The sequence below is a fragment of the Panulirus ornatus genome, chromosome 72 (assembly GCF_036320965.1).
Source record: "Panulirus ornatus isolate Po-2019 chromosome 72, ASM3632096v1, whole genome shotgun sequence".
Taxonomy (NCBI): Eukaryota; Metazoa; Arthropoda; class Malacostraca; order Decapoda; family Palinuridae; genus Panulirus; species Panulirus ornatus.
In genome coordinates this window covers 908,326-927,032 of record NC_092295.1, presented here as the reverse complement: position 1 = coordinate 927,032, position 18,707 = coordinate 908,326, and the positions used below count along the sequence as shown (strand labels likewise).

At 38.3% G+C, this 18,707-nt stretch overlaps 1 protein-coding gene across 2 annotated transcripts in view; it reads right to left on the bottom strand.

The window, feature by feature from the left end:
- The window catches only part of LOC139748046 (uncharacterized), a 538,085-nt gene that overhangs the window by 148,583 nt on the left and 370,795 nt on the right, over nt 1-18,707 (bottom strand). The window contains exons 29-30 of one of the 2 annotated variants that reach the window (XM_071660616.1): nt 7,527-7,640; nt 1,661-1,765 (exon numbers count right to left, since the gene is read on the bottom strand). In XM_071660616.1, coding sequence (XP_071516717.1) covers nt 1,661-1,765; nt 7,527-7,640 — 219 coding nt within the window. The remainder of the gene's footprint in view (nt 1-1,660; nt 1,766-7,526; nt 7,641-18,707) is intronic. The other variant, XM_071660617.1, reaches the window with a different exon arrangement.

Genomic DNA, 18,707 nt, shown 5'->3' with positions numbered 1-18,707 from the left:
CCATCAGACAACAAACAACTGACTCACTTTCCAGGACCACTCACCTCCTACAGACAGCACATTGGCCCCTGTCTCCAAGACCTATGCATTTACGTCACTCACCACCCCCATCCATGAACAAATTAAACAGAAATGGTGACATCACACCCCTACCACAGACCAACATTGAACTCTCCTCTCTTCTTACTCATACACATGTTTACACTTAAAAAAAAACCTCTGCTTCTAGCAGCTTTCATTCCACACCATACATTCATAAGACCTTCCACATGGTATATCTATCAACCCAGTCTTATGCTTTCTCCAGATCCTTAAGTGCCATGTACAAAACCTTCTGTTTTTCTAAGTGTTTCTGACACATTAAGAACAAACACCTAATCCACACATCCTATACCACTTCAGAAACCACAATGTTCCCCTTTAATCTGTTGCTCTATACAAGCCTTTACCCTCTTAATCACCACTCACTCTCCCATACAGCTTATCAGGTACACTTCTCAACCTTACAACTCTGCAGTTTGAACACTCACCCATGTCCCCCTTGCCTTTATGCAGTGGCACTATACATGCATTCCATCAGTCCTCAAGCATCAGACCACTATCAATACATACAGTGGAAATCCAAACTAATCAATCAATAACAGTCACTCCCTTTCTTGATAAATCAACTTGCAGTACCATCCACATGCTGTCAATGGACTGCACCAGGGCATGTGAAGCAGCCTGGGGAAACCATGGAAAGGTCTGTGAAGCCTGATGGCAGATAAGGGGCTTTGGTCCTGGTGCATTACACATGACAGCTAGAGAATGGATGCGAGTGAATGTGGCCTCTCTTCGACTGTTCCTGCCACAACCTTGCCAATACAGGACAGCAAACAAGTAATATGTATATATTTGTATTAAGCAGAAATAGTGAAATTTTTGCTATGCCATCAAAATCAACACAAAACATGTAATACCACCCTCTCTCAGACCTGGATAGAAACTGAGCATAATATGTCCTGTGAAGGTATTCAGCACCCACATACTCCCTTCTAAGCCTGAATCCATAGCTTAACCTTGAAAATGTGACACAAAATCTAATTTAAAAATCATACAGGTGGAGACGTTACCTTAACACCATATATCTATGGATAAAGTGGTTGAAGGTTTGTGTAAGCAAAAATGATAAATACTATCTAAGTAAATTTTTTAAAATTTGTATGCCATGAGATTTTTCTTTACTTATCATTAAGTTATACAATCAAACTCTAAATCATACAGTGTTCCTGAATACTAACACTTGGGAATAGAAGAATTTTCCCTTACCAATATGTAAATTTGTCCAAAAACGTGCCCATAAGTCTATTTAGTTCACAGCCTACACAGCCAGTACCTACAGTGTAATTATGAAGTTTCTACTACGTACTGTTCTCAAGTTATTATGCTAACAAGAAAGTGTCCAGAGACAAACAGACACAAAGAGGGGGTGACACTTGTAATGTCCAGCACACACTATGTGTTGTGGAAAGAAATAAAGATTTTATATAAGTATGTCACTAAAAGATAACACCTGAGATATACACAAGAATAAAACTGAACTAAGCAACACAGCAACAACTAACATTAATTACAAAACAATGAGCATTAGGCTGAGCATTTCATGAAGTTTTTCACTCACTGCATCCCTCTTCATCTGACAGATCAAGTGGGCATTCAACAATGCCGTTGCACCTGTATTGTTGATCAATGAAGTGCCCACTCCCGCACTGGAACTCGAAAGGACCTGTTTTAAGCAGATCAAATGTGGCTATATATTTCTAATTTCCAATGAATCTCCACTGACCATCTTACACCATGAAAGGAATTATGAATATGCAGAAATAAATATACATATTCCAGTTGAAAAGAAATCTCTAGTCAGCAAAATTGGGTATCAAAATGGAACCGAAGTTGTGATGAAAACTTTAAGTGCGTTTGCTACATAAACTTTCATAAACTGGGTTTTATATAAGATCAACCTGAATTTTCTATTAATTCTACAAAAATCATAGTAGCACAAATATATCTATCTTTTAAACATTTTCTTTCTACTTTCACTTAGACATTTCATATATTTTCATCCTCTTTGCTGAGGCAAGTTCAGCAATATCAAAAGTTGCCTACTTGTAAGAATATTTCGAATCTTTCATGCACAATGAAGAGAACAAACACAAACAAAATAAGGCCACATTAGATGCAGAATTAGCATTCAGTGTGTGATACAAAGCAATACATACTGATTAACAAAATCCTTTCTTTTACTTGCTATAGCATAAGTGAATGTCTTAAATTTCATGGAAATCACCAAACATTTAATTAATCATACTAATGAATATCCCAAAAGCCAGAATTTAAGAGCAGATGTTACTTAGATATTCCCACGCAAATATATTTGACAACATCCTCTAAGAAAATGACAAAATGGCCAACCAAGTTATGGCTGACTGTCAAGCTAGCATCACCCCCAAAAGGATTTACTTACAATATCCCCAAACTCTAAAAAAAAAAAGTCCCCCTAAGAAGCTATTTTATGACCTCATCACATCACAGCACCCTAACACAGCACTAGCAACAAGAAACATATAGTATTACATCACATAACTAAAATACTGACTTACTCAAAACAGAATGTCCGCATCACCACAAATGTCTACAATCACCCTCTATCAACCTTTAAGAGCCATGAAACCAACCTGCATCTCCACATCACCCTGAATGATCAACCACTCCCATTCAGCAAAACACCAAATGAAAACAGTATCATATACAACACATATATCACATACAACATCCTCATGATGCTCATCTCCAGCATCACACACATCAGTATAAAAGCTATAAATCAAATGGCCTCAGAACACTCATTGGTGTGAATTTCACACAAGGAAAAATCTGTAAGCTTCCTCTACAAACAAATCACCTGCTCAACCCTTTCTTTAAAAACAATTCACATGGACAGTCATAAACCATTTCAACATCAAACCACACAAAACAGGGAACTCACAACAATCACCTAACGAAACAAACTTACTTTCAGTACCATCCCACCTCAACCTTCTTAGCACATAATTTTCTGTAAAATCTCTTGTTCCCTCCTATCCAAACCACTGTATAAGCAACCACCAATCCCCATGTAGATATAAAAAGCTAAACATTAACTCACACTTTATCAAAGACCTTCCAACCCCTGAAAACACCACACTGACAAAACAAATTTACATGGTAAGGACCTTGCAAGCACTGAACAATTATATATATATATATATATATATATATATATATATATATATATATATATATATATATATATATATATATATATATACGGTGTTAAGAATATACGGTGTGGGAGGCAAGTTGTTGAAAGCAGTGAAAAGTTTTTATCGAGGATGTAAGGCATGTGTACGTGCAGGAAGAGAGGAAAGTGTTTGGTTCTCAGTGAATGTTGGTTTGCGGTAGGGGTGCGTGATGTCTCCATGGGTGTTTTTAATTTGTTTATGAATGGGGTTGTTAGGGAGGTGAATGCAAGAGTTTTGGAAAGAGGGGTAAGTATGCAGTTTGTTGTGGATGAGAGAGCCTGGGAAGTGAGTCACTTGTTGTTCGCTGATGATACAGCGTGGTGGCTGATTTGGGTGAGAAACTGCAGAAGCTGGTGACTGAGTTTGGTAAAGTGTGTGAAAGAAGAGAGCTGAGAGTAAATGTGAATAAGAGCAAGGTTATTAGGTACAGTAGGGTTGAGGGACAAGTCAATTGGGAAGTAAATTTGAATGGAGAAAAACTGGAGGAAGTGAAGTGTTTTAGATATCTGGGAGTGGATTCGGCAGTGGATGGAACCATGGAAGCAGAAGTGAATCATAGAGTGGGGGAGAGGGCAAAAGTTCTGGGAGCGTTGAAGAATGTGTGGAGGTCGAGGACATTATCTTAGAAAGCAAAAACGGGTATGTTTGAAAGAATAGTGGTTCCAACAATGATATATGGTTGTAAGGCGTGGGCTATAGATAGAGTTGTGCGGGAGGAGGGTGGATGTGCTGGAAATGAGATGTTTGAGGACAACATGTGGTGTGAGGTGGTTTCATTGAGTAAGTAATAAGATGTAAGAGAGATGTGTGGTAATTTAAAGAATGTGGTTTTGAGAGCAGAAGAGGGTGTTTTGAAATTGTTACATGGAGAGAATGAGTGAGGAAAAATTGATCAAGAGGATATATGTGTCAGAGGTGGAGGAAACAAGAGAAGTGGGAGACCAAATTGGAGGTGGAAAGATGGAGTGAAAAAGATTTTGAGTGATCGGGGCCTGAACATACAGGAGGGTGAAAGGCGTGCAAGGAATAGAGTGAATTGAAACGATATGGTATACCGGGATTGACGTGCTGTCAATGGATTGAACCAGGGCATGTGAAGCGTCTGGGGTAAACCATGGAAAGTTCTGTAGGGCCTGGATGTGGAAAGGGAACTGTGGTTTCGGTGCATTATCACATGACAGCTAGAGACTGAATGTGAACGAAAGTGGCCTTTGTTGTCTTTTCCTGGCACTACTTCGCACACATGAGGGGGAGGGGGTGGTTATTTCATGTGTGGCAGGGTGGCGATGGGAATGAATAAAGGCAGACAGTATGAATTATGTGCATGTGTATATATGTATATGTTTGTGTGTGTATATATATGTATAAGTTGAGATGTATAGTTATGTATTTTTGTGTGTGTGGACGTGTATGTATATACATGTGTATGAGGGTGGGTTGGGCCATTCTTTCGTCTGTTTTCTTGTGCTACCTGGGAGTGCTGAAGAATGTATGGAAAGAAAGAACATCACATGGGAGTTCAAAAATGGGGATGTAAGAAGGATTAGTAGTCCCAACAATATCTTATGGATGTGAGGCATGAGATATAAAAAAAAGTGTGTGGAGGAGGTAGGAAGTGTTGGATGTGAAATGTGATGTGAGGTGGTTTGATCATGTAAGTAATGAAAAGGTATGAGAGATATGTGGTAATAAAGTGTGTAGTTGACAGAGTGGAAGAGGGTGTGCTGAAATCAGTGAGGAAAGGTTGACAAAGAGGATATATGTGTCAGAAGTGGAGGGAAATAAGAGAACTGAGATACCAAATTGGTGATGGAAGGATAGAGATGGAAGGATAGAGTGAAGAAGATTCTGAGTGATTGGAGCCTGAACATGCAGGGATGTGATAAGCATAAATGGGATAGAGTAAATTTATAACAATGTCGTATACTGAAGTTGATGAGCTGTCAAAAGACTGAATCAGGGATATGAAGCATCTGGGGAACATCACAGAAAGGTCTGTGGGGCTTAGATGTGGATGTGGAGCTGTGGTATTGATGAATTACACATGACAGCTAGAGAATGGACGTGAACGGATGCAGATTTTCTTTGTCAGTTCCTGAGACAACCTCTGACTTAGGAAACAGTGATCAGGTATGAATATGTAGTATCAAATCAGTTCTCTTTAATAGGCTTTGACTCATTTATGCACTAGAAATGAATTACAAAGAGTATAATGCAAAAAAAATAAATATGGACCACTCAGTAGAGAGTAATTTAGAGCATTTCCAGTTAATAGAGGCGAGTGGTTGTTTTATGATTAAAAACATACAATTTTGTAGATGAACGAGATAAATTCAATTTTTATTTTATATAGCTCTCTTTACTATGTTCTTACCTAATGCATGAACTAATGGGATATTTTTATCATAACTACTTTATGACAATCTAAAGCAGCATTACTTCCAGTAGCAAAGGAAATATAGGCTCCTTTGGAGATAGATGTACTTTAACAAGACCATATTTCAAATGATATAGCCTCACTAAAGGTGATTTTTCACTCACAGTATAACTTCAAAAAGGCAGAAGCAAGTAACACTTGATCTAAAGGTTATATATATATATATTCAAAAATAATATAAAAAATCTTACCTAGCACTTGAAATCATGATTGTATTCATAACTTTTGCCTTTCACTCTATAAATGCTACTGTAAAATATATTCTTTATATATTTTTCACTGCTCCTTTGGTAGATTTATGAATAATTCATTCAATAAAACTGAATTACTCATTATGGTTCAGGGAGAAGAGTGGTCATCTCTCAGTTTAAAACATACAATGGCATTCGTCATATATTCTTCAACACAATTCTCTATAGTAGGTTTACAACAAATCCATGAACTAGAAATATGATACACACAAAGAAAAATAATGGAAATATTGGTGGTATATTAATGCATTTGCAATTTCGGTAGGCAAGGTGACCGAATGATTGTATTTCAGTCAAAAATGCTCATTTCTCTTGTACTGTATACTTTTCCAAATGAAGGAACAGAAAAGGGGGCCAAGTGAGGATTTTCCCTCATAAACTCAGTCCTCTGTTCTTAATGCTACCTTGCTAATGCGAGAAATGGCGAATATGTATATAGGGATAGGGGAGAAAGAATACTTCCCACGTATTCCCTGCCTGTCGTAGAAGAGACTAAAAGGGGAGGGAGCGGGGGCTGGAAATCCTCCCCTCCAGTTTTTACTTTTCAAAAAGAGGAACAGAGAAGGGGGCCAAATGAAGATTTTCTCTCTTAAGGCTCAGTCCTCTGTTCTTAATGCTACCTCGCTGAAGCCGGAAATGGCGAATAGTATGAAAAAAAATATATATGTATATACATATTCTATATGGTTCTCTTCAGTAGGTTCTTACCTGATGCATGAACTAATACTTGTCTACATATTCAGAAAAAATATAGGAAAAACCTTATCTAGCTAATTCCCAAGTCCCAAATAAATGTGGATGTATCAAATTGGCAGATACTGGTTTATCATTTTCTGTATGTATTGTATATTATTTCTACAGCTTGGATAACATCTTGAATACCATGTGGTACATTATTGCCATTATTCATGTAATGATTTTAGTACATTTCTTCTTTTTTACCTGCACTGTCCTTATTCCCTTATTCACCCAGAAACTGATGTCACAACATGGCACAATTTCATATAGCATGTATTTATTTTGTACCTGTATTGTGCTACATACTGACCATACTGCATTACAACAATTGATGAATGGAATAAACAAGTGATAAAAGTATGAAGGTGAGCAAGAACCAACAGCTTAATATGTGATGTGACAGAAAAATCAAGCGGTGGGACCCCATAACAGTAAAAGTACCTCCCTATACAGTAACAATAAGCAGTAATCATTTAAATTGCTCAAACTTTTAGGCAAACACTTTGAGATTCTACATGGGAAATTCTGTTAAATGGTGGGTTCTGATGCTATGGAAATGAGTAAGAATGAAATGGCTGACATGATGTACTCTGCATATAAGCTTAAACATCATAATATACCTCCTCCAGTTACATAAGAACAGAAACAGCAAGCGTAATCAAAGAAGCAACATATGGATGATGCTGGTAAAGGGAAAGGCTCTTAACCAATGTATGTAACAGCCAGTATCATTTGGTGAAAATTCTGAAACTCCTACAGAATGATAAGGCAAACACTTACGACAGCCACGTTCATCTTCTCCACGGAAGCACTCCTCATAGCCATTACATCGTTGACTAAGATCTAGACACTGGCCATCTTCACATCGGAACTGATCTGGACGACAAACTCTTGCTGTGGGATATTAAGATATACAAGATGTAAAAACTAGAGCAAAATACCATACTATATATGATCGCTTTAGTGAAATACTACATACATACAATTTCAAAAAAAGTGGCATATTAACAACAGAGAGTCAAAGTCCACAACTAATACAAGTTAAAAAACATCTAACAGCACATGAACTGGGTACAATACCATACTATCAAAAAAAACTGTAGGTATCATTCTTCATATAATATTCTTTCAATAAATTCTTATTATATAAGGTACTAAAAAGCCTAAGACTGGCAACACTTATCTGCCAAAAGTTTGAAACATGGTGCACAATCAGTTTCCAATTTTTTTCAAAATGCCATGAAAAACTCTAAAACCAACTGAGAATATTCATGAGAATTTTCTTTATTTCCATACATATAAGTGTTTAATATTTATGGACAATACTACTTCCAATAATTCATAAGAGTGTTTATGATCTGGGGAATTAGTTTTGCACATTTTGAGACGAAAGCCAAAAGTGATAAAATCTTGCTCAAGTGCAGAGCAAAAAAAAATGGCAACTATGAGCAGAAAGGCTAACCATATGGGTATGACCTCCCAGCAATCAGTAACCAAGAGATAAGGACATAACCAAATAAGAGCTACTGTCCTGAAACAGTAATCACTCCTACATGACCTGGACAGCAATATTAGCTTTGAATTTGTAGATTTTCAGACTGTCATCTTAGACAGTTCAAGAAAAACAAAAACATAAATGGGTGGATAGAATGGTAATTACAATCCCTCTACCTCACACCTGTCAAGATAACTCATAACTAACATTACTTTTCTGAATGTGACATGCAAACTATTTAGGTCTGCTTCTTTAATCATGCAGAATGACAGTGCTGGAAAAGAGAGGAACTAATATTTTATAAGCTGTGAGAGAACCTGCTCATAATATTCTTTAGATATACCAATCTGTAATGAACATTTCTCAATAATCAACATAGCAAATAAAAATAAGTAAAAGAAACCATAAGGCTTCAGACCAATGCTTTTGCACCAAGTAACATATCATTGCAACAGTACTTTTGTAATGGAAAATTCTAAAATTCACAGCATGCTAAAAGGCTTACCAACAAAGTGCATGATTTACATGAGATGCCTCCAATTCACAAATGTGGCTTGGAGAAATACACATATTAGGACACTGATAGTTGGTGTAGCAGAAACAAAAGGACACTGCTTAAAATCAGAATACTAACTGTACAACAGATGACTGATACATGAATTAAAAAACAAATAACATCTCACGATTATCAAGCCTTGTACCAAGTAAATCACTTTTTTTTACAATGTAGTTTCTCCTTACCCAACTACTTCTCCTTCTTTGGCAAGGTAGCATCAGGTCTAAATGAACAATGGCCTTATTTGGATATGTCCACTCTAGTTTTCATGTATGCGGTGAAGCTAGAGCCCAACATCTACAGCCAAGCCCAACAAACAATTCCATGATTTACCTTGACTGCTGCATGTGCACTGGTTCAGCTGCCTGACAACACATCACCCCATGTACCACATATACAATAAATCTTAACTCATGCATGCCCCTCAACCTTATGAGTCTTCAGGTTCCAATGACACAACAAGTTATCAGATTTGTCTTACAAGATTAATGACCTAGAACAAAGAACAGAAAATAGCTTACTGTTTAGTTTTTGCAGAACATTCACAATCTTTCTTTAAAATATCACAAAATTCACATACATAGGTTGTAAACTGATCATAGTGCTGGGGATCAATTTACTCAGAGCCATCAAAATCTAAAACAATCATGGATATAACAGAAAGCTTAGTACCACTGATATCAAAATTTCATCGTTTCTTAAACATGCTATCTATGTGTTCAGGGATTGAGATCAAAATCAAAACCAAATAATACTAATACTCTTAGGTTTTACCTTGTCCCTACTGTTGTACCCCCTAAGATGCTGTTAGATTGAAGTTCTGCTCTGGCAAGATTAAAGGCTTACACACTGGCTTTGCTTTTCATTTAATTTTCAGTCTTTGATGTATTTTGTGATAATTTTCATTAAAAACTCGTGGACTACGAAAACTTCAAAAAGTTTTCCTAAATATCACAAGAGAGCAAAAGGTGTTACAATATTCTGGTGCTAAAAACATCTTATACAGTTCATGTCTCAAAATACTCTTAACACATTCCTTTTGTTTACATGCAGCAAATCATGTTCAGGCCCCAATTGCTCAAATAATTTCACACTCCAGTTTGGTCTCCCTTTCACCTTTTTCCCTGAACTTTTAAAACATGTATCCTCTCTGTCAACCTCTCCTTAATCATTCTCTCTATAAGCAAAAACAAATTCAGCAAAGCAAATACTGCACAGAGATTACCTTAGAAAACATAAAAATATAATCTTTTCTTAAATACCAAATGCATGCACAATACTAGTTCTTATGCAATCCTTAAATTATTTATACACCACTTCATGTATACACTGAAAATTTCAGTGAACGTAAAAAAATCAATATACTGATATATATTTCTTCATGTAAAAAAGTGATGGCCCTAAAATGAAAACAGCCTCTCTTAAATAAAGTAAAATGGATTGAGAATAGATGAAGCCATTGGACTTCAGATAAATATGAATGTGCATGAAACTGCAACCTATTAATCATCTTTACATATCAGAGTTTAAAGATTATCCTTCCTATTCTAAAACTATCAATCAACTAATTCTGTATCCCTCATCAGAAAAGAGGCAATACTACCTCCAAATTATGCATATTCTTATGTGAGAGGTTGCATTCAGAACAGATAACTAAGCCTTAAAGGAAAAAGAATTCCTGTTTTATTTCCTCTGTTCCTCTCTTGTAGTATATGTACTACAAAGCAATGAAAACAGCCCACCTTCTGCTTCATTACAGACCCACTGTGATCAAGCATGTCATTTACAGCACAATTGCAAAAGTGAGGAGAATGGACCTCACTCATGCACTGAAATGACACGGACTAGACTATCAAGGTGCCTCACCTGTCACCTACAGAATGTAGCCATCAAGAACCATTATGCCACTCTACATAACTCCCGCCTGACATGACAAGACCTGGACGAGAACACCAAGATCATCGACAGAGAACAAGACCCATGCCATCTCTTGTTCCTAGAGGCAATTTCCACCATTACAATAAACAAGCAATAAACACACAAGTTGAAGACTTCCAAATTCTTCCATTCTCAAAATGCCATATATATATATGGCGTGTCGTAGAAGGCGATTAAAGGGAAGGGAGCGGGGGGCTGGAAATCCTCCCCTCTCAGTTTTTTTTTAATTTTCCAAAAGCAGGAACAGACAAGGGGGCCAGGTGAGGATGTTCCCTCAAAGGTCCAGTCCTCTGTTCTTAACGCTACCTTGCTAACGCGGGAAATGGCGAATAGTATGAAAAAAAAATATATTTCTTTCTTTCTTTCATACTATTCGCCATTTCCTACATTAGCGAGGTAGCATTAAGAACAGAGGACTGGGCCTTAGAGGGAATATCCTTACCTGGCCCCCTTCTCTGTTCCTTCTTTTGGAAAATTAAAGAAAAAAAAAAATGAGGGGAAGATTTTCAGCCATCCGCTCCCTCCCCTTTTAGTTGCCTTCTATGACATGCAGGGAAAACGTGGGAAGTATTCTTTCTCCCCTATCCCCAGGGATAATATATATATATATTTTCTTTTCTTTCTTTCAAACTATTCGCCATTTCCCGCATTAGCGAGGTAGCGTTAAGAACAGAGGACTGGGCCTTTGAGGGAATACCCTCACCTGGCCCAATTCTCTGTTCCTTCTTTTGGCAAATTAAAAAAAACCGAGAGGGGAGGATTTCCAGCCCCCCGCTCCCTCCCCTTTTAGTCGCCTTCTACGACACGCAGGGAATACGTGGGAAGTACTCTTAATCCCCTATTCCCAGGGATAATATATATATATATATATATATATATATATATATATATATATATATATATATATATATATATATATATATATATATATATATATCTGGATCTGGAGAAGGCATATGATAGAGTTGATAGAGATGCTCTGTGGAAGGTATTAAGAATATATGGTGTGGGAGGCAAGTTGTTAGAAGCAGTGAAAAGTTTTTATCGAGGATGTAAGGCATGTGTACGTGTAGGAAGAGAGGAAAGTGATTGGTTCTCAGTGAATGTAGGTTTGCGGCAGGGGTGTGTGATGTCTCCATGGTTGTTTAATTTGTTTATGGATGGGGTTGTTAGGGAGGTGAATGCAAGAGTTTTGGAAAGAGGGGCAAGTATGAAGTCTGTTGGGGATGAGAGAGCTTGGGAAGTGAGTCAGTTGTTGTTCGCTGATGATACAGCGCTGGTGGCTGATTCATGTGAAAAACTGCAGAAGCTGGTGACTGAGTTTGGTAAAGTGTGTGAAAGAAGAAAGTTAAGAGTAAATGTGAATAAGAGCAAGGTTATTAGGTACAGTAGGGTTGTGGGTCAATTCAACTGGGAGGTGAGTTTGAATGGAGAAAAACTGGAGGAAGTGAAGTGTTTTAGATATCTGGGAGTGGATCTGGCAGCGGATGGAACCATGGAAGCGGAAGTGGATCATAGGGTGGGGGAGGGGGCGAAAATTCTGGGAGCCTTGAAGAATGTGTGGAAGTCGAGAACATTATCTGGGAAAGCAAAAATGGGTATGTTTGAAGGAATAGTGGTTCCAACAATGTTGTATGGTTGCGAGGCGTGGACTATGGATAGAGTTGTGCGCAGGAGGATGGATGTGCTGGAAATGAGATGTTTGAGGACAATGTGTGGTGTGAGGTGGTTTGATCGAGTAAGTAACGTAAGGGTAAGAGAGATGTGTGGAAATAAAAAGAGCGTGGTTGAGAGAGCAGAAGAGGGTGTTTTGAAATGGTTTGGTCACATGGAGAGAATGAGTGAGGAAAGATTGACCAAGAGGATATATGTGTCGGAGGTGGAGGGAACGAGGAGAAGAGGGAGACCAAATTGGAGGTGGAAAGATGGAGTGAAAAAGATTTTGTATGATCGGGGCCTGAACATGCAGGAGGGTGAAAGGAGGGCAAGGAATAGAGTGAATTGGAGCGATGTGGTATACCGGGGTTGACGTGCTGTCAGTGGGTTGAATCAAGGCATGTGTATGGGGGTGGGTTGGGCCATTTCTTTCGTCTGTTTCCTTGCGCTACCTCGCAAACGCCGGAGACAGCGACGGGGCAAAGTGGATAAATAGATAAATATATATAGGGGAGAAAGAATACTTCCCACGTATTCCCTGCATGTCGTAGAAGGCGACTAAAAGGGAAGGGAGCGGGGGGCTGGAAATCCTCCCCTCTCATTTTTTTTTAAATTTTCCAAAAGAAGGAACAGAGAAGGGGGCCATATGAGGATATTCCCTCAAAGGCCCAGTCCTCTGTTCTTAACGCTACCTCACTAATGCGGGAAATGGCGAATAGTATGAAAAAAAAAAAAAAAAATATATATATAGATGGAGCCATGGAAGCAGAAGGGAATCATAGGGTGGAGAACAGGGCAAAAGTTCTGAGATGTTGAAAAATGGGTGGAGAAGGGGGCAAAAGTTCTGAGAATGTTGAAAAATGTGTGGAATTCGAAAACGTTATCTTGGAAAGCAAAAATGGGTATGTTTGAAGGAATAGTGGTTCCAACAATGTTATATGATTGCGAGGCATGGGCTATGGATAGAGTTGTGCGCAGGAGGGTGAATGTGCTGTAAATAAGATGTTTAAGGACAATATGTGGTGTGATCGAGTAAGTAATGAAAGGGTGAGAGAGATGTGTGGTAATAAAAAGAGTGCGGTTGAGAGAGCAGAAGAGGGTGTTTTGAAATGGTTTGGTCACATGGAGAGAATGAGTGAGGAAAGATTGACAAAGAGAATATATGTGTCAGAGGTGGAGGGAACAAGGATAAATGGGAGACCAAATTGGAGGTGGAAAGATGGAGAGAAAAAGATTCTGATATATATATACATATATATATATATATATATATATATATATATATATATATATATATATATATATATATATATATATATATATCCCTGGGGATAGCGGATTAAGAATACTTCCCACGTATTCCCTGCGTGTCGTAGAAGGCGACTAAAAGGGGAGGGAGCGGGGGGCTGGAAATCCTCCCCTCTCGTTTTTTTTTTAATTTTCCAAAAGAAGGAACAGAGGGGGGCCAGGTGAGGATATTCCAAAAAAGGCCCAGTCCTCTGTTCTTAATGCTACCTCGCTAACGTGGGAAATGGCGAATAGTTTAAAAGAAAAAGAAAAAAATATATATACATATATATATATATATATATATATATATATATATATATATATATATATATATATATATATATATATATACATAAGAAACAAAAGCAAAGTCTTCAACTGGGTAACCAAGAACAACACGCTTTTCAAAGGAGATAAATTTCAACCCCTCTGGAATGGGGAAAATGAATGAATAAAAAAAACACAGAATACTGGAAAGTCACAGACACTACCATAAACCAGATGCATACAGTGAAAGACCTGAGAGTTATAACGTCTAATGATCTAACCTGCAGCAATCACAACATAAAACTGGTTGCCTCATACAGAAGGATGGTAGAGTGGATCTAATGGCCCTTCAAGACACAAGATGAAAAACCAACAATTATATCATTCAAAGCGCTAATTCTTTCATGAATTGAATATTGTTGTGCTCTAACAGTACACTACAAAGCAGGCAAAATTGCAGATTTAGAAAGTGTCCACAGACATTTTACAGCCCATACTAATGTGATAAAGAAACTAAATTACAGGGAACGCCTAAAATCACCGAGGTTATACTCCAAGGAGTTCAGACGGGAGTGGTATATCATTATCTACAACAGGAAAATCCTAATAGATATGGTTCCCAACTTATATTTGGAATCAACTTCCTATTGGTAAACTGGCATGGAAAACTTTGTAAAATACTATTTTTGAAATTCAAACGAGCCATATGCACAAACAGAAAGGACAACTTAATCATCCAAGGCCCAAGACTCTTAAGCACTCTGCTATCTACCATCAAAAACAGCATGGGATGCATGGTTAAGAGAAGTTCATGAGTGCATTGGACAAGTATCTACAAAGTATACCAGACCAGATGTGGCCTTTCTCCGTCTGTTCCTGGCACTACCCTGTTAACAAGGGAAACAGCGATCAAGTATGAAAAAGAGTATGAATAGTATGAAAATACCACGCAGCACTCTCTACATCCCTGTGCAATGCTTTGTCCAATAGCCACAAACCACCAAGACATCACATGCTCTGATAAACTTTCAGTTCATGTGGTAGCTCATGCACTGACCATTTCATGAAGACTTATGTGCATTGTGCCCATATCTTTAAGAATGTCTATATAATGATGGTTGATAAATAGATCTACAATAGGAAAAGTTCCTCACTGGGACCAGTGACTCAGCCAGGTGATACCACGTTTAAGCACAATAATTTTAGACAAACTTGAAATGCTGGACAACATAGATGCTCGATCAATGTATGGTAAATCTTGAATGAGTTTAAGACTGCATCTATATCATACTGTGATACACCAATATCATATAGGACTTCTGAGAACCATAGGACTTTTTTCTATGTTTTTGATTAATCTAAAACCAAGATCTGTATTTCCTTAACCCTTCTGATTTATAGTCCTCGATGAAGGTGAGTACAGTAGGATGCTATAGACCTCAATCAAGGTACAAGCTTTCTGCCATAAGTTGAATTCTGTGCACTCTCTTGACTGGCCACAGATGGCAACCATAACAGAGGATGAATCATTGGGCTTGCCAGGAGGTCTCAGTAACCTGTATCTTACCCAGATGGGTAGTTGTGAGGCATCCACTGACAACTGCAGAACACACTGTTGCACCATGTGAGCCTTACTTAGTACCGGCCAATCTGGTAATTCATGTGTTTTCCTTCACAACAAATGATTCAATCATAATTCATAACGAAAAATAGAAGTTTTGATAGCTTTTCTGCACCCAATGATATAAGTAAACAAAAATAATAATGAAGGGAAATAAAAGGGGTTGGAGGAGGGGCTGGAAACACTACCTTTCCTGTATTTCAGTTTCTAAAATTTGAAACACGAGTCAAGCAAAGAGTGCTCATCCTTCTTGAAGGCCCAGTCTGGGGAAAGTAAATGTGCATGAATGTAACCAGGATGAGAAGGGGTGTGGGGAAGAATGGTCTGGGAATGTCCTTGGGGTAAAGTCTGAGGTTTGTGTGAAGGCAAAATAAAGGAGAGGGTGGCACTTATGCTGAAGGAGTTGTGGAAAGTGTGTGAAGTTAAGAAAGTCAGCCTAACAAAGATTATACATGCCTTGAACCCCTTTCAAAAAGAATTGCTGAGGCTATACCACCAGCACCCTACCCCCAACCACCCATTCATGACAATCCTGCAGCTTCAAGGACATGTTATGTTATACTCAAAAGCAGGACTAGGATGAACTCCTTTCAAGTGAGAAGTTCTCTGATGATACAATACTTGCTAAAGGTGACACTTCACTTAAAATATAATCTTAAGTAAGTGTGCTAGCAAGCCAAGTGAGGAAGAGGGGAGTGTGTTTTGGGAGGAGCTGAGAGAGTGTATCATCAATCATGATGTAAGGGATTAGTAATATGGCATTTGAAAGCAAGACTGCATGATATGGCAGTTGAGGGTATAACCTGGAGTCATGAGATACCCAGGGTGAACAAAAAATGATGAACAGCTTACAGAGTTGTGCAATGAAAAAGGAATGATGATTAGGAATACTAGGTTTAAAGGAAAGGGATATACAAAAGTGTACATGGGTAAGTTGGGTTAATGGTGAGCAGGCATTACTGAATTATGTACTAATTCACAGGTATACATTAAAAGGTGATTTCTGGATGAAAATATGCTGAGAGGGGCACCTGGTGGGATGTCTGATCACTTCTTGTTGGAGGCAAGGGTGAAAATTTGCAAAGGCTTAGATAAAAGAGAAAATGACAAGGGTGGAAAGAGGATGACAGAAATGAGCGAGTTTGGAAAAGATAACTGTTTGAGAAGATACCACGTAAGATTAAAAAACTGGAAAAAGGTTGAAGCAAATAAAATCATGAAGCCTGTGCAGAATGGATAATATTTAAGAAAAGTGAGTTTACATGTGTGAGAAAAGTGTGGTATGTGGAAGGTGGGATGTGGGCATGAGATAAAGGGAACTGAGTGGCATAGTAAGGCAGTCAGGATTCTTGTAAAAGAGAAAAGAGGCATACAGGAGTTACCTGAAAGGAAGGAATGCAAGTCAAATAGATGGCAGGAGATCAAGAGGAAGATGAAGGGGCTGAAAGAGTATAATGAAAGATGGGGTGAAAGATTATTGGTAAACTTTAAGAGAAATGAAATATTTAAGAAGGTGAGTGTCGTGAGGAAAGCAACAGAACAAAAGGAAGCACCAGTGACAGGAGCAGATGAGGATGTGGTAAAAGGCATTAAAGAGGAAGAGGAGATGGAATTCGATTTTTGAAGACTGCTGAACAATTTGACATGAGTTTGTTGGAGATGTGAGGTGTATGGTTCATGCAGATATGAGAAAAGGGAAAATAAAGGCAAGAGGTTTGGTGAAAAAGTAATTGGTGACTGCCTTGTGTAAGAGGAAGTGTGACAAAGTGGATGGAATGGTTGGCATTGCAGCTGAATTTCTCAAGAAAGGGGGTGGCACTGTTGTTCACTGATTAGAAAGAATTTCAGAGGTATAAGTTTGTTGAGTATACTATGTAAAATACATGGGAGAAGAGTGCCTGAGAGAATGGTGGTACACAGAGAGTTTCAGACTGAGAGGAGTACTGTGGTTTCAGGAGTGACAGAGGATGTGCAATCAGGTGCTTAATTTGAGGAATTTATGAAAGAAATACTTTAGAGAAACAGAAGAATTGGTATGTGGCATTCATGGTTTTGGAGAAAGCATATGACAGGGTGGACAGAGATGCTTTGTGGTGGAAGCTATTTGAAGCACTGAAGAGTTTTTATCAAAACATTATGACGTGTGTATAAACAGGAGGAAAGGAGGGTCAACCATTCCAAGAAAAGCTGGGTCTGCAGCAGTGATGTGTGATGCAGACATGGATGTTTAACCAGTTCATGGATTGGGTGATCATGGAAGTGAATGCCAGGGTCTTAAAGGGATAGGCAGATCTGTAGAATATTGGGGGCCTGGGAGGTGAGGCAGTTGTTGTTTGCTGATGACATGGATAGTGGTACATTTAAGGGAGAACCTGCAAAAGATGGCTTCTGAGTTTGGGATAGTGTGTGAGATGGGCAAGTTGATAGTTAATGCAAATAAAAGTATGGTTTATGAGCATTAAGAGACAGGTTGGTTGAAATTGACTTTGAATGGAAAGAACCTAGAGGAAATGCAGTGTCTTAAGATACCTAAGATTGGATATAACAGCATATTGAACTATGAAGTGCAAGGTAAGACAAAGGGTAAGTGAAGGGGCTGAGGTCCTGGGTGCATTGAGGAGCATGTGGAAAGTCAGTCACTGTCTTGGAGGGCAAAGATGGGTATGTCTGATGGTACGTTATTCCTGCTGGTGTTCTATGGATGTGTGGCACAGAGATTAGATCAGAAAGTACTCAAAGTAATGGATGCATTGGAAATTGAATATTTGAGAGCAATTTGTGCTGTGAGGGCTGATCAAATAAGAAATGACAAGGTATGAGAGAGGGGAGGTAAGAAAAATAATGTATGTATGACGAAGCCAAAGAGGGAATGCTGAAATGATATAGACATATGCTAGGGATGAATGAGGAGAGACAAACTATACATGTTGGAAGCTGAGGAAACAAAACGAAGGGGGAACTGAGGAGATGGAAGGATTTACTGACATGCTTTGACTGCTTGGGGCATGAACATGCATGAGATGAGAAGTGCGATATGGGGTGATGTATACAAGGAGCTGTCACTGGGCTGAATCAGGACATATAAAGTCTGCAGTGGGAACCACAGAAAAGTCTGTGTTTTGTATGCAGATAAGGGGG